The sequence below is a fragment of the Humulus lupulus genome, chromosome X (genome assembly GCF_963169125.1).
Source record: "Humulus lupulus chromosome X, drHumLupu1.1, whole genome shotgun sequence".
NCBI classification, from domain to species: domain Eukaryota; kingdom Viridiplantae; phylum Streptophyta; class Magnoliopsida; order Rosales; family Cannabaceae; genus Humulus; species Humulus lupulus.
Genome location: NC_084802.1, coordinates 3,770,752 through 3,794,090, shown reverse-complemented (window position 1 = coordinate 3,794,090; position 23,339 = coordinate 3,770,752). Strand labels below are relative to the sequence as shown.

At 34.7% G+C, this 23,339-nt stretch overlaps 3 protein-coding genes across 8 annotated transcripts; all 3 read left to right on the top strand.

The window, feature by feature from the left end:
• The first annotated feature begins 502 nt into the window (after nucleotides 1-502).
• Nucleotides 503-6,070, top strand: LOC133806987 (guanine nucleotide-binding protein alpha-1 subunit). Of its 6 annotated transcripts, XM_062245089.1 has the most exons (15): nucleotides 983-1,092; nucleotides 1,236-1,282; nucleotides 1,668-1,851; nucleotides 1,979-2,051; nucleotides 2,698-2,735; nucleotides 2,830-2,919; nucleotides 3,102-3,179; nucleotides 3,385-3,492; nucleotides 3,604-3,705; nucleotides 4,278-4,333; nucleotides 4,469-4,603; nucleotides 4,714-4,807; nucleotides 4,918-4,977; nucleotides 5,060-5,139; nucleotides 5,603-6,070. In XM_062245089.1, exons 3-15 carry the CDS (start codon nucleotides 1,765-1,767, stop codon nucleotides 5,778-5,780), a joined length of 1,179 nt encoding a protein of 392 aa, XP_062101073.1. In that variant the 5' UTR covers nucleotides 983-1,092; nucleotides 1,236-1,282; nucleotides 1,668-1,764; the 3' UTR covers nucleotides 5,781-6,070. The 6 variants fall into 6 exon arrangements, with proteins under 6 accessions (XP_062101069.1, XP_062101071.1, XP_062101070.1 ...); XM_062245085.1 differs by lacking the exons at nucleotides 983-1,092; nucleotides 1,236-1,282 and adding an exon at nucleotides 503-968; XM_062245087.1 differs by lacking the exons at nucleotides 983-1,092; nucleotides 1,236-1,282 and adding an exon at nucleotides 503-968 and having other exon boundaries at nucleotides 1,614-1,851.
• A 6,287-nt stretch (nucleotides 6,071-12,357) lies between these two features.
• LOC133805192 (uncharacterized) lies at nucleotides 12,358-14,237 on the top strand. Its single transcript, XM_062243308.1, has 4 exons — nucleotides 12,358-12,413; nucleotides 12,493-13,307; nucleotides 13,413-13,930; nucleotides 14,019-14,237. Exons 1-2 carry the CDS (start codon nucleotides 12,396-12,398, stop codon nucleotides 13,141-13,143), a joined length of 669 nt encoding a protein of 222 aa, XP_062099292.1. The 5' UTR covers nucleotides 12,358-12,395; the 3' UTR covers nucleotides 13,144-13,307; nucleotides 13,413-13,930; nucleotides 14,019-14,237.
• A 4,401-nt stretch (nucleotides 14,238-18,638) lies between these two features.
• On the top strand, nucleotides 18,639-23,109 carry LOC133803466 (fatty-acid-binding protein 2). Its single transcript, XM_062241518.1, has 11 exons — nucleotides 18,639-18,811; nucleotides 19,611-20,203; nucleotides 20,310-20,517; nucleotides 20,984-21,059; nucleotides 21,145-21,247; nucleotides 21,478-21,546; nucleotides 21,785-21,821; nucleotides 21,908-21,982; nucleotides 22,075-22,126; nucleotides 22,362-22,406; nucleotides 22,559-23,109. The coding sequence occupies exons 2-11, from the start codon at nucleotides 19,689-19,691 to the stop codon at nucleotides 22,654-22,656; spliced, it is 1,278 nt and encodes a 425-aa protein (XP_062097502.1). The 5' UTR covers nucleotides 18,639-18,811; nucleotides 19,611-19,688; the 3' UTR covers nucleotides 22,657-23,109.
• The last annotated feature ends 230 nt before the right edge of the window (nucleotides 23,110-23,339 follow it).

Below are 23,339 nucleotides of genomic sequence, written 5' to 3'. Positions count from 1 at the left end.
TAAATAATATTCCACTGTCAGTTCCACTAGACCACTGTATAATGGGTAGAGTCATTAATAGTTTGGGTATTAATCAAAGAGTTTTAAAAGATGAGTAAAAATTAAAGAGGTTAACTTAAATTGGGTACTAGTAGTAATTTTCAAAAAAAAAAAAAAAAAAAAAAAAGGTATTTACTGTATATTTTATTTTTCTACTATTTTTGTTTCTCAACACCAAAGGTAGACAACTATCAAAAGAAATCCAGACCAGTCCACGCCGTATATAGTAGTCATCCTCATCGAGTTGTATTTTCCCAAGAGACAACTATTTATTAATATTTTTTTAATAATAATAATAATAATCAATTTTTATTTATTTATTGCCAAAATTAATAATAAATTTAATAAAACAATAAAAATTGTATTTTCTTTTTTTGGTCAGTCTTCTTTTCCAACTTTGACTGAAAACAGAGATAGAAAGAGAGAGAGAAGAGTCTGTGTCTTTTTTTGCAGCTTTCGGCGCTCTTTCTTTCCTTTTCTCTCTTTCCTTTCCAGAATTTTGGCCAAAATTTTCTCTCTCTTTCTCTCTAACTTCACTCAATAATAATATTTTATATATTATATATTATCTTATATTTATATATATATATATATATTTGGTATTGAAATGAACGACATTGATTTGTATTAAAATACATCTAAAAATTTCAGATTAAGACTAATTATATTACATGATTAGTATATTCCAACCAAAACCTTAGACCAAAAGCCAGACCAGAACAGACCAGCAATTGCTGTCTTCGCTTGAATACATAATATCAACACACACACACTCTCTCTCTTTCTCTCTCACTCTTGACCATTCCGCCAACACAACAAATCTAGCTCCACCGCAGAGCACCCCCTTTTCACTACAAAGAATTTATATTTATATATATATATCTATATATATAACCACCCACTTTTATCTTTATCTTTCTCTTTGTCAGGTAACCCCTTCACTGAACTTTTATGCTCTTTTGTTCTTGCTTACCCATCACCATTTTCTCGTTCTAGATCTTCCGGGTTTTTCCTATTAGCTTTGGAGATCTCTCTAATTGACCAAAAGATCAAGTGGGGTTATCTTATTCTTCTTCTTTTCTTTACTTTTCGATGTTTTTATGAAATTTTGTTACTGGGTTTTGTTGTATAGCTTTTGGGTTTGTGTTTTTTGGTTGGTAAGTTTAATGGATTGCTTTTATTTTTTCAACTTGTAGATGGGTAACTGGAGATATCTTTAATGGTTTGTTTTGGAGTAGCAAAGGTTGAATTTTGGAAGTTGTTTTTCAGTCAATTGTTTGGAGTGGGAAGCAAATACATAAATCTGTTCATCAATGTTTGTTTGACAAGTTGCTCAATTATGAGAGAATGTGATAGTGTTGAAGTTTGTTGAGCTTGCTGTATAGGTTCTTAAATTTGCATTCATTTTCTGAGCTAATGGGCTTTTAATGATTTGCTTTTATGTTTCATCTGTGTTAAATGCCATGTTGTCTTTTGCGTGTTGATGCAGGCAGTGTTGTATTTACTTAAAGCAATGTCTATATTTTTAGTCTGCTAAATTAATTTACATAATGGGATTTTTGTATTCTGCTTAGAACTGTAGCTCATCTACATTGGCCCCATGACCAACTCTGCTATCATATGATTAGGTGAACCGGAAGTGAAAGCTCTGATATCCTATGATTAGGTGAACAATATGGATGGGAAGTGAAAGCTCATTTGAGAAGTAGTTGAACTCCATCTTCTATGCTGTCTATTCTGATAGAGAATATGGGCTTACTCTGCAGCAGAAACCGTCATTTCAATCAAGCGGATACTGAAGAGAATGCACAAGTGAGTGATTCTTGATGAGTGGAAACAAGTATAGATTTGGTTGTTTTTCACATTTAACAATTTCATTATGTTTTTAGCTTCATGTGGTATTGTAACCGGACTTCTTTGTTGCTCTATGCTTTCCCAGGCCGCAGAAATCGAAAGGCGAATTGAACTAGAGACAAAAGCTGAAAAGCACATTCAGAAACTTCTGTTGCTTGGTATGTATACTTCAGTTGGATTTTCATTTTATTGTCCACGAGCATGCTCTTAATATCATTAGTATTTTTATGATGTGAGTGCAGAAAGCTCCACTTTTTGGGAGAGAAAACTTTGAATTCATTAGAATAGTCTGTTCATAGATATGTTCTTCCACATCTGACACTCATACTATTTATTTCTTCCCATTAAGTGATTGTTGGCTTATGTATTTTTGTAATTTGCTTTCTTGTTTTGTCATACTCTTCACTTTCATACCTGTTACCTTACCATTCAACTACGATGCCTTGGTTTAAGCAGTGAAAAAAAAGAATTATAGTTTAGAACCGTGGAGCCATTCAATCTTGTCTGCCTAGGATAATAGTCTTTTCTTCCATTGTTATGGTATGCAGTTTTGGGCTAGCATAGTTCAAGTACTAAATTTTTAACCTATTCGGTTTATTATGCCCATGATTATGCCTTTCCTTTGTCATATTCTTTTTCTAAACTGATAGTAAATCTTAGGAGCTTTGTTAAAATTGATGAAAATCAAGAGATGATTTGTTGATTCTGTCCAGTTCATAACATACTTCCTTTCCTAGAATGTTACTGGTATTCTTTTCACTGTTTCGGTTAATCTTCAACTAATTTCATCATCATTCTCTTAAGGTGCTGGTGAATCGGGCAAGTCCACAATTTTTAAGCAGGCAAGACTTTGTGTTTGTTTCTCCTTGAAAGAATGGTAGATTATTTGTTGATAATGCCATTATTTATATTCTTATAAATCATCATTTTATGCAGATAAAACTTTTGTTCCAAACTGGCTTTGATGAGGCAGAGCTCAATGGCTACACATCAGTCATCCATGCCAATGTATATCAGACCATAAAAGTACGCAATACTTGAAAGGGTGTGTTGGTTATTTCCCTTTCTGCATAATATGATGAGTACTACATAGTTTAGTGGTTGGTGGTGGAGAGTATAATTTATCATGAAAAAGTTGTAATATTTGCCTTGAGAATGATCTGATTGTAGTTCTTGTATCATATTATGTATCCGATGTGGATGAGCAGTTATTGCATGATGGATCAAAGGAGCTTGCTCAGAGCGAAAAAGATTCATCGAAGTATGTTTTGTCCACTGAAAATAAGGTTTGAATTCATTATTTCTTTGTCTAATATGACAACATATCTCGGGTTTTGTCTTTTGATATAATAAAAAACTAAGTTGAAGAGAACTTAGTTCTGCTGTCTTCAAGTGTTTGAACATTACCCATTTTAACAAAAAATCAAACGTGTTGAATTTGGTATTTTGATTTTTCTTAGTGTTAATTAAAAAAAAATTGTTCTTTAATAGGAAATCGGAGAAAAACTATCAGAAATTGGAGGCAAGTTGGAATATCCTCGTCTCACCAAAGATCTTGCACAAGAAATAGAGACTTTGTGGAAAGATCCAGCAATTCAGGTATCCATCCTTCGTGTAAATGGCATATTTCGACTGGTTACACCAGTCAAAATGTTTTTAATAAAAGTCAACTTGTCACTCAGAAACTTATATGTAACATTACTGTTACAGGAAACTTATAATCGCGGCAATGAACTCCAAGTTCCTGACTGTGCTCATTATTTCATGGAGAATCTGCAAAGATTGTCGGACTCGAATTATCTTCCAACAAAGGTACCTAAAATTTTACAGTATTTGTTTTTGGGAGTTCGGGCCATTTGAGCTATACATTCTTTTCAAAACTGCATTGTTAGGGAAGGTCCTTTTAATACAGTGAATTCCGAAAATAATGTAGTGAAGAACGAAATAACTGGACTCGAATGTTATTTTATCTCTGTTACCTGCTATTGGTGATTTCATTATCAGATTAACTGTGGTTCCCTTATATTGTTCCTTGTCATTTTTTGAAGGCAGACTGTGTTGTATGATTTTCTGTTGATAATTCTCTTGAAAATATTAACTATTTTTTATAAAAACAAATTGTGTATATCACATGTATGTTTTTGCATTCATGATTTGTATAACTAAACCCTTTAATGCTCTTCATTAAAATGTAACAAGAGTGATGTATACTTGGGTGTTTATTATTAGTCACAACATTAAAATTTAACAAGAGTGATTTATACTAGGGTATTATTACATAAGATGTAATTCAAGTTAACATTTTACTTAAATGTTATGAGATGTTAAAATCTTACAGCTCCTTCCATTTTCCGCCATGTTGCTCATTGTATTCTATGGTACAGGAGGATGTTCTCTATGCTAGAGTTCGAACAACGGGTGTTGTAGAGATTCAGTTCAGGTAGATATCTGCCTTAAAGTGCAAAATGACTTTACTGTCGTTCCTCGTCTTTCTCATGTCAACTGATTTTTTTATCTTTGTACAATTCAACTCAAAATGCTCTCAAGATATGATGTGAAACTATTTATTTGGCAGTCCTGTTGGAGAAAATAAGAAAAGTGGTGAAGTATACAGACTATTCGATGTTGGAGGACAGAGAAATGAGAGACGGAAATGGATTCATCTATTTGAAGGTGTAACAGCAGTGATTTTTTGTGCTGCAATTAGTGAGTAAGTAAGCTTAACATTTTGTATGTATTTTCGCATATAATGAAATGCTTGTAGTTACAATGCTGTTGAGCCTGAATTTCAATTATTTGAACTGACATTTTGTTTTTCAGGTATGATCAAACACTATTTGAAGACGACAACAAGAACCGAATGATGGAGACAAAAGAACTCTTTGAATGGGTCCTGAAGCAACAATGTTTCGAGGTTTTACTTTCTTGCGATGTTCTTGTGTTTTCGCTCCCTTTATCATCAAGGATGTTAAGATTTGTTTTATTATGAAAAATGATGTTCTTCTTTTCATTTTTGGAGTACAGAAGACATCCTTCATGCTGTTTCTAAACAAGTTTGATATATTTGAGAAGAAGGTGCTAAATGTAAGTAGTAGTAGAAAGTGTCTCTCTATAACACTGTTCAAGAACTAGCTTTCCATTAATGTCCACCGTCTTTGTTCTGCAGGTGCCGCTTAATACATGCGAGTGGTTTAAAGATTATCAGCCAGTATCGACGGGGAAACAAGAGATTGAACACGCATACGAGTAAGAATTTTCCTCTCTTTCTTCATGTTGAGGTGCTTGGGAAAATAGTATTTTTTTTTTCTTGTAAACACTTTACATAATAGTCTTCTTCTTTATAATTCTTTAGAAAGTAGCCTTCCAAACGATGTTCGATACTCTCTCTAACAAACTCGACACCCTGTGTAGAAGGCTACTTTACAAATAATTATATAAATCTTGATTCATTGTAAAACTCTTCTTTAACATCATAATAACATTATGAGTAGTTAGACATATGGTTTGTTTACATGAGGTCTGAGATTTGAGCTTCTTTTGGGTACCTATATAACAATCACTATAATTTTGTAGTCCTTAAATATTAGGATTTGGCGGCGACAAGCTTTCGCCTACTGCCAACTTTCATTCGTTTTGAAAAAGACTCAAAAGATGGTGTTTTACGCCCTTGGGAAAGTAAAATGAACTATTTCAAATCTCTTCATTTCAGGTTTGTGAAGAAGAAATTCGAGGAGCTGTACTTTCAGAGCACAGCTCCTGATTGCGTAGATCGGGTTTTTAAGATCTACAGAACCACCGCCCTCGATCAAAAGCTTGTCAAGAAGACTTTCAAGCTTGTAGATGAGACTCTGAGGAGAAGAAACCTCTTTGAGGCTGGCTTGTTGTGACACTGTTACTACTACTGATTACTGAATTATCACTTTCTCAGGAATTTGGAAAAGGAAAGGAAAAGGGGAAGAAAAAAGAAAAGAGAAAAAGAAAATTGGTGTTGTGGGAGTAACTTCAATCAGATTTTTGAGCACTTTGCTTCCTTATTGATTCTTAGCATTTATTTGATTTTTAATTAAATCTTTGTTCAAATATACCAGTCCATTGAATGGGGGAAGCTTTTAGAAAAATATAATGGAAAAAAGGGAAGAAAAAAAAAGTGATAAAAGCTTTTTATTTTTATTTTTTATATATATATATATTATATTTTCTATTAGTATTTTTTTTTCTTTTTCTTTTCACTATCCTTTCTAGTTAATTAATTGTTAATATATTTTTTGAAAAATTGACATAAATGTCTATTATAATTCTCATCACTTTCTTAAATTTATCAATTTATACAAGTAAATAAAATAGAACATTTTAATATATATATATGTATGCATTATTATTGTTTTAATTAAAATATATAATTCTAGATAATATCCAAAGTTTAATGTTGAGTTTTTTTTTAATTAATAGATATGATATGATACTTAATGAAAATATATATATATAAAAAAAAGAGGTGATGAAAAAAAAACATGGGTGGAGTGAGTTGTACCATGTTATTAATGTGATGGATTTAGCTTTTTAGAGTCCTTCCAAATGGTATGATATGCTGGCCAAGTCATATCAATAACCGACCATTAAAACTTGTCGACTAATTGCTTAGTCTTTTCTAAGATTTTTTTTTTAAAAAAAAATTCTTCAAAAGATTCATTTGTGGTCAATCTTTTATATTTTTATTTATTATATAAGAAAAAAAGGGGGGTTGTTGGTTGTTGAATTTAGTCACACTATCTTGGGCAAGACATGTGGGTGATTGGAGGAATGAGTTCTTTTACCTAACCCATCATAATCAAATTTTCAACAGTGGAATGATACGTGTGTCTAAAATATGTACTCAAACATTATATATAGTGACATAATACTAATTTTTAAAACAGGAAATCTTAATTTTGATAAGAGTAATGATATGTGCATCCAAAATATATACCCAAATATTATACAAAGTAACGTAGTATTGTTTTTTACAACGGTAACGCCCTAATTTAACCTCCCTCATTATAGCATATACTTTGAAATAAAAACTTAACTTTAAACTGAAAAATGAAATTTTTGTTCTTAGCCTTATTGAAATATGCAATAACATCCAGGTCTGTTTAAAATAAAAGAAATACAATTTCGTGCATAAAGAGTTTGTTCACTAGTAAATTGATAACAATAAATAATTGATACCTATATGACTTATAGTAGCCGAACCCTCAACCACACCCTCTTGTTGAATCAATTGAACACTTCTAAACCATCAAGAGGACATATCTTAGATAACCATCAAATAAATAATAAGAAATCATGAAGAGACTAATCACAAAAGCTTACCAAATCTCGATTACTTCTCTATTCTTTCTCCCTAAATCGTGAGCCTCACTCTTGCCTTCCTTCTCCTTTGCTCACGCTACCCTCTAGCTTTTCCTCTCCTCTTGCTCACGCCACTCTCTAGCTTTCCTTATGTTATGTCACTCTGTGTAATGTTTAGGTGCATAATTTTGATGCACATATCATTACTTTTTTTATAAATGTGATTGACTAGCCTAAACTGCCACATCTTACTGTATGTAATATTTATGTGCATATTTTGGATGCACATATCATTACTCTTTTATCTTTTATATATATAAAAAAAAACATGATAATTTTGTATTTATATTTTTAATAGCGAGAATTGCAACTTGTAATGTTTTAGGTGGAAAAAATTCCCGCAGTTAATATTTTGGTGCGCAATTAATCCTTGATCGTTAATTATATTAATGGTGCGACATGTTCCTACCAGATTGAATAGAAAATAATAATATAAAATAGAGGTATTTGTGGTGAAAAATCCTTATGAAGTCATATTTGTAGCACTTAATCTATATGTAGTATTTTTTTATTCAATCTGGCATGGACACGTAGAGTTGTTGTCACAGTTAACTGTGAGGGACCAACTGTGCACCAAAACACTAACATTAGGGATTTTCACTGCAATTCTCCTTTTGTAATACATTATTTTCACTTATAATATAGGTTCTTTTACTATCCAATACTCATTCTTTCTTACCAAAACATAAATGTAGCCTTAATAATTTTTTTTTATGAATAAATATACATTCTAAAAAATAATAAGTGCCAGATCAAAATAAAGTCTGACTAACTATAGTTCGATTAGGATTATTAAAGCAAAAATGCTAAGCTTAGCATATTTCATCTACAACATGTAAGCAGGATGAAAATTGTTTATTCTTTGAGTGAAATAACGCATCATTTCTCTTATGAGCATAACAGAACGTTATTAGTTCTAACTTCTCAAAATAATTTGCAAAAATAGAGTTTATTTGGATATAAATATTTTATCGATATTTATTATACGACCATCTCTAATGGAAGATGCAAAAATGGTGTTAAATTTAGCACAAAAAATTAATAAATAAGCGCAATTTTTATAGTTGTGCTCCAATGCACATAAATGTAAAATAATTATAAATTTAACGCTAATAATAAATAAGATATCAGTAATAATAATAAGTAATAACAAAAAAGTAAATAAAAAAATAAACATTTAATGCCAACAATAATAAATAAGATATTATAAAATATTATAAAATAATAAGTAATGAGAAAAAATTAAATAAAAAAGTGAATATTTATTGGTGATCTAAATTTGGATAAACTTTTAGAATGTATAAAATTTGGCACAGCTTCTAGCACACTATTAGATAAACTTTTTCTTAGTTTATTTAGTTGTATGAGTAGGGCAATGAGATTAGGGTAAATATTTTTTGTTAAGTTGTCTTTGTTTTTCAACCCTAAATATTATAGTCATCTTATATTATAAATATATAAAAGGTTTACACATTCACTAACAACCGACCAAAACTTGAATAATGCCACAAAGTGTGAAAATTAAAAGAAACTATAGAAACTAGCTTCTTCTACTTACCATTAATATCTTATTTTCCTCATGATAACTAAGGTTACATTTTTCTACAACAATAATGGATTTTTTTCTTTTTTCGTTTTTTCTTTTTTCTTCTACCACATTAAGTTTCATGAGGCAATTTTATTATGAGTTTGTGATACAATCTTTTTAGGGGCCTAGGAAAATGACCCTAAATAATGAGTTACATTAATTATTTATTTTATATAATAGATTCCTTATTAAACAAATCTAATCAAATTAGTTAGTTAAAAAATCTATCACGGCAGTGTGTAATATTTTATATAAACATATTATTATTCATATATATATATTTAAATCATAATAAAATGATACAAGACTATTATGTATATTATATGAAAAAAATATATACAAAAAGTTCAAAAGAAAGATATACTAAACATAAAAAATAATATACTAGAAATTAAGGGAAAAAAACAGAAAAAAAATTAGAAATGTGAATTTTGCTTCTTGAATTAGGTATATCAAATATACATATACTAGGTACAATCAACGTGCAATAAAACTTTCTTAATTTTATTTAGAAAATTTATTATTATTTTTATTAAGTTTTTATGGTTTTTATATAAATTTAAAATAAATAAAAATTATTATATAGAAAAGAATGACAAATAAACATATTAAAAGAAAAATTAAATCAAAACATTGTTTATGTTTTTTTTTTAAATAATAGTACGATAACTTTTTAGATCACCAATTACTATATTTAAGGTACAAAATATTCATGATATTATTCAAATTACACCTCAATGATTGAAGAAGAAATTTATTTATTATTGATAAAAGATAAATATTATTATAATTTCTTATATATATACATGACACTTATATATAATATATTTATTATGTATTATATATTATTGTAATAATAATATTTTATAATATTTGAATTTATACTAGTATAATTACTAAATATTTATTTTAGCAAACTTTTATAAAAATTTAAGATTATATATTATTATAATAATAATGTTTTATAACATTTGAATTTATATGGATATAATTAATAAATATCAAGTCTAGTATTAAATATTATTATAATGATGATTTTTTATAATATTTGAATTTAATAATGATATTTTATAATATTTAAATTTATATTAATATAATTAATAAATATCTAATGATATTTTAAAATATTTGAATTTATATTAGTATAATTAATAAATTTTTATTTTTAATTAACTTTAAAAGTATATTCCATCCAACTCTATTTTCAACAACTTAAACTATTCCAAATTCTCCAAATACATACAAAATGTTTATTTTAAAGGGGTGTTTGGTACGAGGTAAAGTAAATGTAGAAATGAGAATGTAAAATATTTTCCATGTTTCGTTTAAATTTTTAGAGGTAAAATTAATAATTTTTGTGGACCCCACATGTATTTTAAGGACAACTCTTGATTTTAATATTACGTAATGGATATTTTCATATAAAAAATCTAGTATCTATCCAAAAAAAAAAATGGCATATACTAAAGGGAAATTTGACTTTTTATGCTTAATAGTGTGGTGTAATACAAAATAATGCTAGGCATTTTTAACATTACAAAATAATGCCAAAATTTTTGCTAGTACCCAAAATACCCCTGTCACAATTCCCCCCAATCCCAGTTTTGATTCTCCCTCTCTCTCTCAAACTCTCGGTCACAAACTCCCAACCCCCCGACCATTGAACTACCCAGATCTCCCCGTCGGTTTCTCAAGCTTTCTCTCTCAAACTCTCGGTTCGAGTCCCCGTCGCGGCCCCCGTCGAAGTCGCGTTGCCCCCCGTCGAAGCCGCGCTTCCCCCCGTCGAGCCCCCGTCACAGCCCCCGTCGAAACCCCGCGCCTCCGTCTTGCCTCTCGCCGTCTGTCATCCAAAACCCACGGTTCAAGTTTCTCCATACCCAAAACAAAGGTAAGCTTATTGTTTGTGTTTGTGTGTATGTGTATGGATTAGTGTGGAATTGTTTGTGTATGGATTAGTGTGGGATTGTTTGTGTGTATGGATTAATCTGGTTTGTTTTGGGTATGGAATAATGTGGGTATGTTTTAGTGAAGCCTGGGATTTTTGTGGGTCTGTAAGGTTGCTCGATGGGAGGTTCGATGCATGCTCGATGGGGGTTCGATAGGTTAAGACGTTAAGGGTTCCAAGTTTAGGTTCGATGCTCGATGGGGGTTCGATGCATGCTCGATGGGGGTTCGATAGGTTAAGCCGTTAAGGGTTCCAAGTTTAGGTTCGATGCTCGATGGGGGGGTTCGATGCATGCTCGATGGGGGTTCGATAGGTTAAGCCGTTAAGGGTTCCAAGTTTAGGTTCGATGCTCGATGGGGGATCGATGCATGCTCGATGGGTTGTGTATTTGTTGGGTTCGATTCATGCTCGATGGGGTTCGATGCTTGTCGATGTTGGTTCGATAGGGTAGGCCTTAGGGGTTCGATGGGGTAGGCCCATTATGGGTTCCGGGTTTAAAACTAAGAAATTAGATGCATGCTCGATGGGGGTTCGATGCATGCTCGATGGATTGGGTCTTATGTTGGGTTCGATGGTGGTTCGATGCATGCTCTAGGGGTTCGGTAGGGGGTTCGATGGGTACTCGGGTTGGGGTTCGATGGGTGTTCGAGATGGGTTCGATGGTTGCATGTATGTTTATTTATGGATTTTTCATGCGACTTTATTTAACTGTATTATTGCTATCTTTATTTTTTGCAGATGCCGAAGTATCTTTTACCCTTGACAGATCACTTTCCTGGACGAGTCACATATAGGGGCAATGGTTACTTTAAAACAATCAAGGACAAGTTTGAGGAGCTCGGGTTGATAGAAAGAGTGAAGGAATCCCCATTCAAACAATTTTTCATGGCTGAGAAATTGGACTTCTCTGCATCTCTCATGCATCAATTAATGTTGCGCAAGATCCAGTGCTTCAAAGAGGATGAGTTGCATTTACATTTGGGATCTAGACCCTGCAGATTTGGTAGAGGCGAGTTTGCTTTGGTTACGGGGTTGAACTTCAGTTCCGAGCCATCTGAGACTGATTTGAAGAAACACTTGACTAGTGACCGCTTAATCAAGGAGTACTTTAATGATGAAGAAACAGTGAAGTTAATGCATTTGGAGGCTGCTTTAAAAAACTGCACTGTAGTTGAAGATGCCTACAAGTTGGGCCTATGTTTCTTTGTTGAGGGGGTTTTACTTGCACGAGAGGGCAAGTTAAATGTCTGGATAGATTCGCTGAAGATGGTGGAGGACACTGAGTACTTCTTTACTTACCCATGGGGGAAGGTGTCTTTTAACAAGCTTATGGATTCATGTAAGAAAGACATGCATCATCAGAAAAGGAACTATGAGAAGAAAAAGGAAGTTAAGGGGAAACAGAAAGAAGCAAAATACAGTTTGTATGGTTATGTCCCTGCATTGCAGTATTGGGCATATGAAACCATCCAGCAGTTTGCACGTGAGTATGGTATTAACCATGGAAACCAGTTTCCGAGGATGCTTAGTTGATCGAGCAATAAGGAGCGTCCTATTTCGAAGGCCGACCTTGCACCGATGTTCAAGAAGACGAGTGTAAGTTCTGCTATATTATGTCAAAATAGAGTATTCTTTGGTGGTTTCAAACTGACTTAATGCTTTGTATTTGATGCAGTTGATTGTGTTGTCCATGTTGAAGCCCCGGCCTTCGGAGATAGATTATTATAGCGCTCTGACGGAGGGTGATGCTCCCTTGTATCCCGGGTTGGGCCAAGAAGAAGAGGTAGAAACTCCCACTGATTTTGAGAAGGTGGCGGAGATAGCTGATGAGGTTGCGAAGGCAGCAAATATTTTTGTTGATGGCCCTGATGATGAGGATACCCCAGTCCCCATCGACCCCACACCCTCGGCCCCAGCCCCATCGGTACACCCCAGTCCTGATCAACCTGATTTACGGGAGGTGTTGGAGAGGTTGGAACGAGTCGAGAGTCGTCAGGATACCATCCTAGAGAACCAGGCGGTCATCATGGATGCTGTCAATAAGATCTTGACATTCGTACAAGATCTTCCAAATGATTCTGATTCTGATTCCAACTCACTTGACCTCCCAGATGATTTTGTCTCACATGACATAGGCACTCCTCCCCCGATAGTACTCACAGCAAATCCTGAGACCCCAGGTGTTGCTATTATAGAACCTGGGGATGTTGCTGGTGTAGAGTTTCAATTGGCCAAGAGGAAAAGACGCAAACCTAAGAAATTTGAAGACTACACCGACCCAACCAGAAAGAAAGCTCGTTGGATGCGATTGATGACGTGCCATTAGTCCTCGACCCTCTAAAGAAGCCACTTGCTACACAGTACAGAACGGTCGGCAAGTGGTTGCTTGGAGATATTCCGAACAAGACGAAGAGGGATGTCCAATCTGGTGTGTATGGTCCGAGTTGGTTTCTGACGATGAAGACACCACAGTTTTGGATCGATGATGGGGTAAGTAATTTTATTAAATTTATTAATATTTGTTATCTGGTATAAGCAGTGGGTTCAATATGGGTTTCGATAGGCTGATTAATTACTTTCCAATCATTTTTGCAGCATATTGATGCGGCCATGCATATGCTACGTAGGCGTCGACAATTCTATCCCGGGGCGTATCGGCAAGATGGTGTTGTGATGAATATTATGTTCTCACAAGTGGTACCGGCCTGTTATGATGCATATCAGAATGCCAAGGAAGCGGATAAGAAAAGGTTTTTGTGGGATTCAGATGTGATATCAATGATTACGGGAATTGACAATCAATTTTTGGCATCGTGGAAGGGAGTAGACACTGTATATTGGTGCCAGAACTACCTTCAAGCGCATTGGTTTGCAGTTGAAGCCTCCATTTCTACTTGGACTCTGAATGTTTATGATTCGGACGTGACCGTGATAAGTGATAAACAACTGTAATCTTTTATGAAGTCATGGTCTACTTTGTTCCCATCGTTGTTATTGCAGTCACAACTTTTCAAGGACGACCCTCGGTTGACGATTCCACCTGGAGCTAAAAGATGCAAAGAGTTCAATGTGCACCGCATGCCAGTTGATTCAGTACCCCAAACCAAAGTCAGGTAAACAAAAGTCTAGTTTTTATTCAAGTTTTTTAAATTAAATTCCATGTTGATTTTGTTACTAATGCAATTTATGTTTTGGTTACAGTGGAGATTGTGGTGTGTACGCCATCAAGCACATCGAACACTTATTGGGTAGGCTACCACTTGACACGATTTGCGATGACAACATGGAGTTGTTCAGAAACAAATGGACAGTTGACTTATGGTATCAGAATGTTAGACATTGAACATTCTCATGTTATATTTATTTGCTTAAAATGTAGATTTTTAAGAAATTTTTTTGAGTCGAGTATCTTTTTATTAACGATAATTAACAACCAAAATTCATTAACGACAATAAAAAAAGAAAACGAAAAATAACCTTCAACTTCATGTTTAAATAAAATACAACAAAAAATAAACTCAAAGCCGAGCTTTGCATGAGGATTTGTTGTGGCCACGACCACCACATCTACTACACTTACGCATTGTAACTGGTTTTTCCCCGCCAGATGGCCAACGATTTGTCCTTGGTCTTCCTAGCTTTGGTTTTTTTGGGCGACCAACTTGTTGTTTCTCTATGGGTACACTAACTACCATATTCTTAATGTCATCTGGAAGTATCCAGTCATCCTCGTTCCCAGTTGGGTAAATGGTTTCTTTGTACGAATTCCTCCATGACTCAATGGTGTAAAACGGTGAACACAAAGAGTAAAGGTTCACTCCACGCTCTATAGCTGCTGCAGCTGCATGGGGACAATGTGTGCCTATGAGCTGGAATACCCCACATGAGCATGATTTCGTCATCAAATTCACCTCAGCATCGCTGTCTGCACCAGTTACATGAAACTCGAATTGACCAAGGGCATAGACATTCATGAACCTTCCTTTGTCAGCATTGTTCGATACATCTGCCTCCATCAGGGTGGATAATTTGGTGGTAGTCTTCTCTGTCACACTACGTCGTTCAGAAAACCAAGACTGTAGTGTGAACCGAATGAATTCTAAAAAAATTGTAACTGGAAAGGTTCTTGCATCCTTGGTCTTGTTGTTGAAGCTTTCAGCGTAGTTGCTAGTCATTATATTGTATCGTTTTCCAGGAAAGAAAGGACGAGACCACTTATCGAAACCAATTCCCTCCAAATAGGCAGCTATAGGAGGATCCATTCGCTTAATATTTTCATAATGCTTTAGAAATTCCGTCTTCTTCCATGCATAGGCTGCTGCCCACATCTCACTGTGACAGTGATCAGTCTTGAACTTGGCTTTCACATTCATACTGATGTGATGGTAGCATGCGCCGTGGTAGGCATCAGGAAAGACAACCTCTAGAGCATGAATAATACTCGCATCCTATCTGACACGAAAGCCAAGTCATCAACGTCCCCAATGGCTTCCTTCAACTTCGTCATGAAATATTTCCACGAGTTGTGGTTCTCACTATCCACCAACCCGAAGGCAATTGGATATAAATGACTATTCGCATCCAAAGCAACGGCACATAGCATGTGGCCACCGTACTTATTCTTCAAGAACGTGCCATCCACACATATCACAGGACGACAAAATCTAAATCCTCTCCTACAAACTCCAAGGGCAAAGAAGCAATATAGGAAACAACCATCTTCAGTGACAAAATCAGTAATTGTACCTGGATTCTTTTGCTGCAACATGTGCAAGTAGGATGGCAACTTGCAATACGAATCCTCATATGTCCACCTAACATACGTAAGTGCATTCTCTCTACATCTCCATGCCTTTTCATAACTCATATCAATACCAAAAATTTTCTTCATATCCTCCTTTATGTTGTTTGCCATGTAACTGGTCCCATCAACTGCGTATTTGTTCTTTATGAGGTGTCCAACGACCCACGGTGCAGCTTGACGATGACCTTTTTGTCGCACTTCTAGTGAGCATGTGTGTACGCTCTTGTATACCGTGATCTCAAACATGGGGGACATTGGTTGTTTTTTCCCTCTCAATCTCCAACAACAGTCAGGATCTTTGCATGTGATATACCACACGTCAGTACCAGACTTTTTCACCATATACTCAAAGTTATTCTTCATTGCAAATAGAGCAGCTTTGGTTTTTAAATCATTCTTGTCCTCAAAAGTTTTCCCAACATATATTTCTCCCATTGGTCCACCAGATGATGAGGAATGGGTTTTAGCAGATGCCTCAATATCTTCTTTTGTAAACATTGGGGCACTCCATCTGGTGTGATCTTCTCTTGATACAATTGTCTCCCTCCACCCAGTGTTATCTTCTGTCCTAGCAGGTTGATTACTGCTTCGAGCAGGTGCTCGGCGTCCTTGAGTTGGGAGAGGTGCCTGTGCAAGAGGCAGTCCTGACTCTTCTTCTACTTGTTGGGCTTGGGAAATGTTTAGCTCCTCATTTGAAACATCTGCACTATAATACGAGTCATCCTCAGAACCATCATCATTATCTTCAAAGCAATTACCAACTGGATCATCATTCACATAGGGATCGTACTCATATGCCTCAAGCACACCTGTGGGACCTCCTTGTGGTATATCAAGCTGAATAGTAGCCATCGGATCAGTAACTGGAACAAAAGTGCCCACCTCGCTAAGATGCTTGTAACTGCTACCTGCAGGAGATGGATCAATACTAGTCGTGTCTTTTTTGTTCACACTAGGAGAAGGATCTGATATGACATTCTTCTTAAGTGGAGTCACACATAAGACTACCCGTTCATTCAAGCTTATTCCTAAGAATACACGAACTTGACGATCATTCTTCAATTGAACCGGTGCAAATGGTTGCTCGCCGCATACGTATGGCACCTCGAGTTTCAATTCATACACCTCTCTATCCACCTGAAATGTCTCGTGCAGTATGTCAAGTAGTTGCAAGTAAGTGACATCATTCTCTACTGGTATCAATTCACCTTCAGCATCCTTAAAATACCATTTCCTACCATGCATTTCCCAAACACCGTTGTAAGAAACAAATACGTAAACAGTAGAACCTGAAATAAACAAACACAAACACAAATGGTATTTTAATGATGTTGAAAAACATGACCATCGAGCTTGCATTGAGTAGCTACCGAGTAACCATCGAGCACAACATGCAACGTAAAAAAATATGTGCAATCGAGCTTGCATCGAGTAAGCATCGAGCATCTATCGAGCATGCATGAAAAGTGAGAATGCACATTACCATCGAGTACCCATCGAGTAGGTATCGAGTACCCATCGAGTACAACATGCAACGTAAAAAATGATGTACCATCGAGCTTGCATCGAGCAGGCATCGAGCATTTATCGAGCATGCATGAAAAAGTGAGAATGCACATTACCATCGAGTACCCATCGAGTAGGTATCGAGTACCCATCGAGTACAACATGCAACGTAAAAAATGATGTGCCATCGAGCTTGCATCGAGCAGGCATCGAGCATTTATCGAGCATGCATGAAAAAGTGAGAATGAACATTACCATCGAGTACCCATCGAGTAGGTATCGAGTACCCATCGAGCAGAACATGCAACGCTAAAATTGGTGTGTCATCGAGCCTGCATCGAGCAGGCATCGAGCATCTATCGAGCATGCATGAAAAAGTAAGAATGAACATTACCATCGAGTACCCATCGAGCAAAACATGTAACGCTAAAATTGGTGTGTCATCGAGCCTGCATCGAGCAGGCATCGAGCACCCATCGAGCACAACACTAACCCAGAAAATTCCCAGAAAACGCAGATCGACAAAAAACCCAAAAAAATGTACAAATATTGCTCAAATCTATACGAAATGCTCAAAAAGTTTAAAGGAAACATCACTAATCCAAGTATTTAAGAAAAAATTGCTTACCCATTAAATTTTTCTCCAAGATTTCTCAACCCTTACTTTAGTCTACAAATGGCTTTCTTAGTGGCGGTCCCAAGCTCTACCGTGGTGCTCTTAGTGGTGGTGTGAGGTGAGGTGAGGTGAGTGAGAGTGAGGAAGAAACAAGAAGAAGGAAGAGATGAGGAAGGAAGAGAGGAAGGAAGAGAGGGGGATGGAAGAGATGAGATAGTTGTTTTTAGGGGTATTTTGGGTACTAGCAAAAAATTTGGCATTATTTTGTAATGTTAAAAATACCTAGCATTATTTTGTATTACACCATGCTATTAAGCATAAAAAATCAAATTTCCCATACTAAATAAGAAAAAACAACATCTTTCCGTTTCTCAAAAATAAAAATCATAATAATATATTCTAGATGAACATTATTAAGTTCACTATTTGGAGTTAATTTTTTTCAATAATAATAATAAAAAAAGAAGTCTTGTCATCGCAGTGGACACTTGTGGACGGCCATTCAACAATGCCACGTGCGAGAAAAAGTCAAAGCGAAGTTGAATGGACCTTTGACTTTGAAAGGGCATTTTCGTCATTTACAATATTAGAACGACACGTTTTACTATTCTGGCGCCACCTCGGAACTTTCTCTTCCCCTTTCCCAAATATTAATTTTCGTCAAATAATATTATTTGAAGAAAATATTATTTTTCAAATAAAAAATATATAAAATTAATTAAGTTTACGTGGCGTGACCAAAATGCCCTTGTTGGTAAACGTACCTCTCCAAAGAAAGGGCGTGATTCATTTTTTTTTTAGAAGAAAAAGACGTGTGATTTTTATTTATTTATTTATTTATATATGTAATTTTTTTAAAACAATTATTTTGATTCGATTTCCATTTTTGTCCAAAAAAAGCCTTTTTTTTTTTTTTTTTTCGAACCAAACTGTTGCTTGTTCCTTTTTCGTACCAAAGGTATATTCTTTTCTCTCTCTGGAATTTAACGAAGATTTAGCCCTAATCTTTCAAATGCAAGAGGCCTGAAACTCGATCTCGGCCTTCGAGTTTTCCGATTGTGGTTTCAGGTTTGTCTCTGATTTTTTTCTTTTTTCTTTTTAATTGATTTTGGCGCCTTTTTTTTTGTTTTTCTGTTTGGTTCTTGAGAATAATATTGAAAGGAAACAATTCGAAAAGGATTGCATTGGAAAAGATAAACTTTTTTAATAGCCATTATTATTATCATCGCATTATTCCTTATTTCTCTCTCTTCCTTTTGATTAAATCAACATTTTCGATTTCTTTGCATGTTAAGATTAAAATTAGAATTATTAGCGAGGTAATTTGATTAGCATTGCAGAGTGTTTATTAGTTTTTATGAATTTTGATTACAGGTATTAAATTAATAAAATCTTCCAATTTTCTGGGATAATAGCTTCGTTTGTACGAATCCTATTTCATCCCTGATCTTGGCTAAGTTTTTAGCTTTCTGATTACTGCAGTTTTCCCCAGAACATATTTTCTGAACAACTTTTTAGTAAAATATATATGTACATACATTTCTGAGGGAATAGAAATAGGAATTGGCTTGTTTGGATCCATTGCCTTATTTTTATTGTTCTTTATTAATTGAGTGCTTGGTGGGGGATAAGAATTGCGAGTACTCTTTTTGGTTGCATGGAATTTCACATAGTTTTTTTTTTATGTTGCTTATAATACTTATCAATGTAGAATCGATTTGAATATTGTTTGAATATCAGTTTCAGCTGAAATGGAAATGTTTTGGGAGTCCATTCATTTATGTTGCTTATTTAGAATAACTTTTGAATAACCCACTTTAAGATTTTCCTAACGATCAAATCTTTTTGCTTTTTGTAAAATGGGCAGGTGCATTGTATTTCCTTGTTCTTAATATCAACCTTTTCATCGAGGTCTTTCCTTGGTTACTCCTTTGGACGAGTAATCATGGGGAATAACTGGCTCTGGTTCATGGATCTCGATGGAGGGTCACCATATATTTTTCCAGTGGAACCTCTCGCAATGAATAGTTTTGGAGGGCACATGTTTTCTCAGATTACTTCATTTATGGACAATTCCTTTTACCAACATAGACATTTATCTTTACCCGGAAGTTTAGCTATTGAAGGTTTTAACCACATTGCCAAGCTCGCCGGTGCTATACTTTTTGTACTGTCTAGTGGATCCAGTGTTAACATGAACGGGGAAATTTCAGGCAATCCACATGGTTCCAAACCCAGAAGCTGTACATCTTTTTTGCAAGTTAAGCACATTACTTCTGGTAAACAAAACTTTAAAAAATTCCGCTTCAGTTTTAGATCACAAGGTGACTCTAGGATGCCAGTTATATTTGGTAAGATATCAAGTTTTGTGTCAAAGCTCATGTTCAGAGAAGCTGAAAGGTTACAATCGTATTCTGTACTTTCACTCGCTGCTGCACTTGTACCACCGTTGGACAACATGTAAGTCATTAAATCTTTCGCAAGATTGTTGGTTTTGCATTAAATTTTCTTTTTAGTGGTAAGATATCTTTACTATGGCAAACTTGTTTATGTTGCTTGTCTCCAGATCTTCAAAGGTACTGACTCCTCCATTGGAGAATTCTGATGTCATGGTTCACAGGCCTTGTGATGTGGATCATCAAGGACGTGCAGGTCTATCTTTCCCCGATTTGAATTGGAGAAGACACGTAGTTGAGCCGAGAACTGGCATTGAGTTTCCTATGATTTTGCACAACATTTTAGCTGGAGAAAATAATTCCAATATATGTTCAGAGGTTAGCATTCTGAATTTAATATTTTCTTCTTACCAGAAATTAATGCATTTAGCTCTTTTTTTTTTTATAATAGCCTTTGTCACATTTTCTCACCACGAAAATCTGACACGTGCTAAAATTAATGATCATTTAGTGGATTTTCTTTTAGTCTAATGCTAGCAATCTAGGTTTTTAGTTGGATTAAAGTTTGTTATAAGAAGGTGATGATAAGTGGTTATGAGCTGGATTTTTAGTCTGCCTTGAAGGGCTCACTAGAGAACTCTTAATTGGTATAGGCATGTCTTGTATATGACCATGGCTTACTTTGTAGCTTATGCCTTAGTTTGGAGTGCATTTAAAATTTAAATGATTTTGATAAATTTCCAGTGCAAGGGCTCTATATTTGTAATTTGCAACTGCAAATCTTGTGCAATTTTCTGCACACCCTCGTCATGTTCTCAGCCTAACTTTCTTCTACATATGTCAGGTCCTTGTTGGAACTGGATCCAGAACAATGACAATAATTAAAGTAAAGTCTTTGAAGATCTATGCATATGGGTTTTGTAAGTCTCTTTCTCTGGTTTGTGAAAATATTATTTTTAAATATCTTCCTAAATCCTGACCCACTGAGTTAATCTTTTCTTTTAGATATTCAACCTTCCTCTGTTTGTGAGAAATTGGGTCCAAAATATGCATCAGTTTCAGCTGATGAACTAAATAAGCGCCAAGATTTTTATGACGATCTTCTTAGGTACTGATATTGATGTTAAACACTGGTTTCATTTTTGTTGTCTAGTCTTTTATGATTAATTCTAATCCTTAATCAGATGAAAGAGGAGTTTGTTGGCATTGATGGCTTTTGCCTTATGTTTCTCTTAACTATGATGTATTTTCTTTAATGATACTTTGGTTATATCAGTTGACTTTTGAATTTTTGCCTCTTTTGTTTTTCTCATGCAAGTTCTTTTTTAAACCTTTCAGGGAGGATATCGGTATGACTGTTAGGCTTGTGGTTAGTTGCAATGGAATGAAAATCAATTCTGTAAAAGAGTAAGCTTTTGTTATTCTTGAATGAAAATTAATTTCGTAAAAGACACTGATAACCATTGTGTTCTGTATTATAGCTCAAAAGCAGAGTAGTGGTGATTTAACATAACTCATGTATTCCTTGAAAGTCAAATCCCTTGTTAGTTCATAGTGTGCATTGATGGCTTTGTCATAAAATAAATTAACGAGCTATAGTATAAAGTATCCTTCTCATTCTTGTGCTTTAACTGTTTTGGTGCAGTGCCTTTGAGAAATCCCTTCGAGCCCGATTAGTCAAGGTAATCTGTCCTTATTTTGGCTCTTTTAGCTGCAGTTATTTGAGTATAGTGACTAACTCTGGTTAATTTTTGCCAACTTTTATTAGACAAACCCAAATACCGATTATCATTGCATAAGAGCATTTGGCTCATGCTTCACACAAGACATTCCTTTGCCCGCGGTAAAATTCAATTAGTTTTTCATTTTTTTAGCTTTGTTGGGTTGTGAAGGATTTTCTTTTTCGGCTGTTACATCAACCTATGGTTATTACAGGGCACGACAATTCATTTCCGACGAACAGCTGACGGTCAATTGATTACTGAAAGTAAGTAACCATCATCAAGATTTTCCCCCCCCCTTATATGTGCTATAGATGTGCAAGTGTCAAGAACCGAGACGAAGCTGAGCATTAAGCTTCATAAACTGTGTTTTACTAAAACAACTAAAAAATGACTAAATAAACTTTCCCATTTTCAGCATATCAACTTCATCCTGAATTAAATCGCTTATTCCATGCATGCATATGTATAATACTAACTTGCACACTATCATACATGCAGTTGGAGGTAATAAGGTTGGAGCAGTGGAGAGCAAGGATTTGTGTAGTAAGTGAACTGTTTGCTTTTAACACACATTCTTTCGTTTCTCGAAATATGTCTGTCAAGTATAGAACTAAAACTTCTCCTTGGATCTTATAAAAACCGATTACAACGGTGAAAAGTATAGGATCTTACTTCTTTTTTCTTTTCCTTTTCAGAGGCTTTTTTTAGCATGTATCTTGGAGATGTTCCTGTCTCGGAGCAAACAAAAGAAGAGATCGGAAGAAATGTCGCGAACCTAATGAGAAGATGCTGAGATTGTTCATGTCAAGTCTTCACTGCTGGTGATTGTAGATATGATAAGCTTCCTTTAGCTACTTCATTTTGCGTTAGCTACTTAGCTACATTTAGTTTGGTTTTTCAAGAGTGCTCCCAAATTGGTTTAGTGGAAAACTAGATGATATAGTAGATATGAAAGTGGAAAATTAGCAGCAAAAGTAGGCAAGAAGAGACTTTCTACCAAATTCGTAGCATCAGGGACAATCATCATAAATGGATGGCCCTGATTGTACCTAGAATTGGCTAGATTTCAACTTTGAATGGTTTGACCAACAAGTCTTCAAAGGTTAGGTTATTAATGAGAGGCTTACTTAGTCTCAATTCTTTGTAGATCTCATATGTTTTGTAATTCTCTTCACATGTTATATGCTAACTCTTTAGTCCCTTGAAAAAGTTTCAGATGGGATATACAAGTTACCAACTTCTTTCTTGCTTGGTAATTAGCCAAAAATAATTAGATAATTAAACAAGTCATTACCTATTAATCAATACATATTATTAAGTACTGCATTCCTTTTTGAAAAATGTCTTAAAAGACTAATAGCATAGCATTGCATGTTTTTTGCTCTCAGAACATCTCTATTTTGAATATAGAAGACGTTCGAAATATTTTGTTAAAGTTACTGCAAATTTTTCGATAATTTTTTACTAAATAGCATT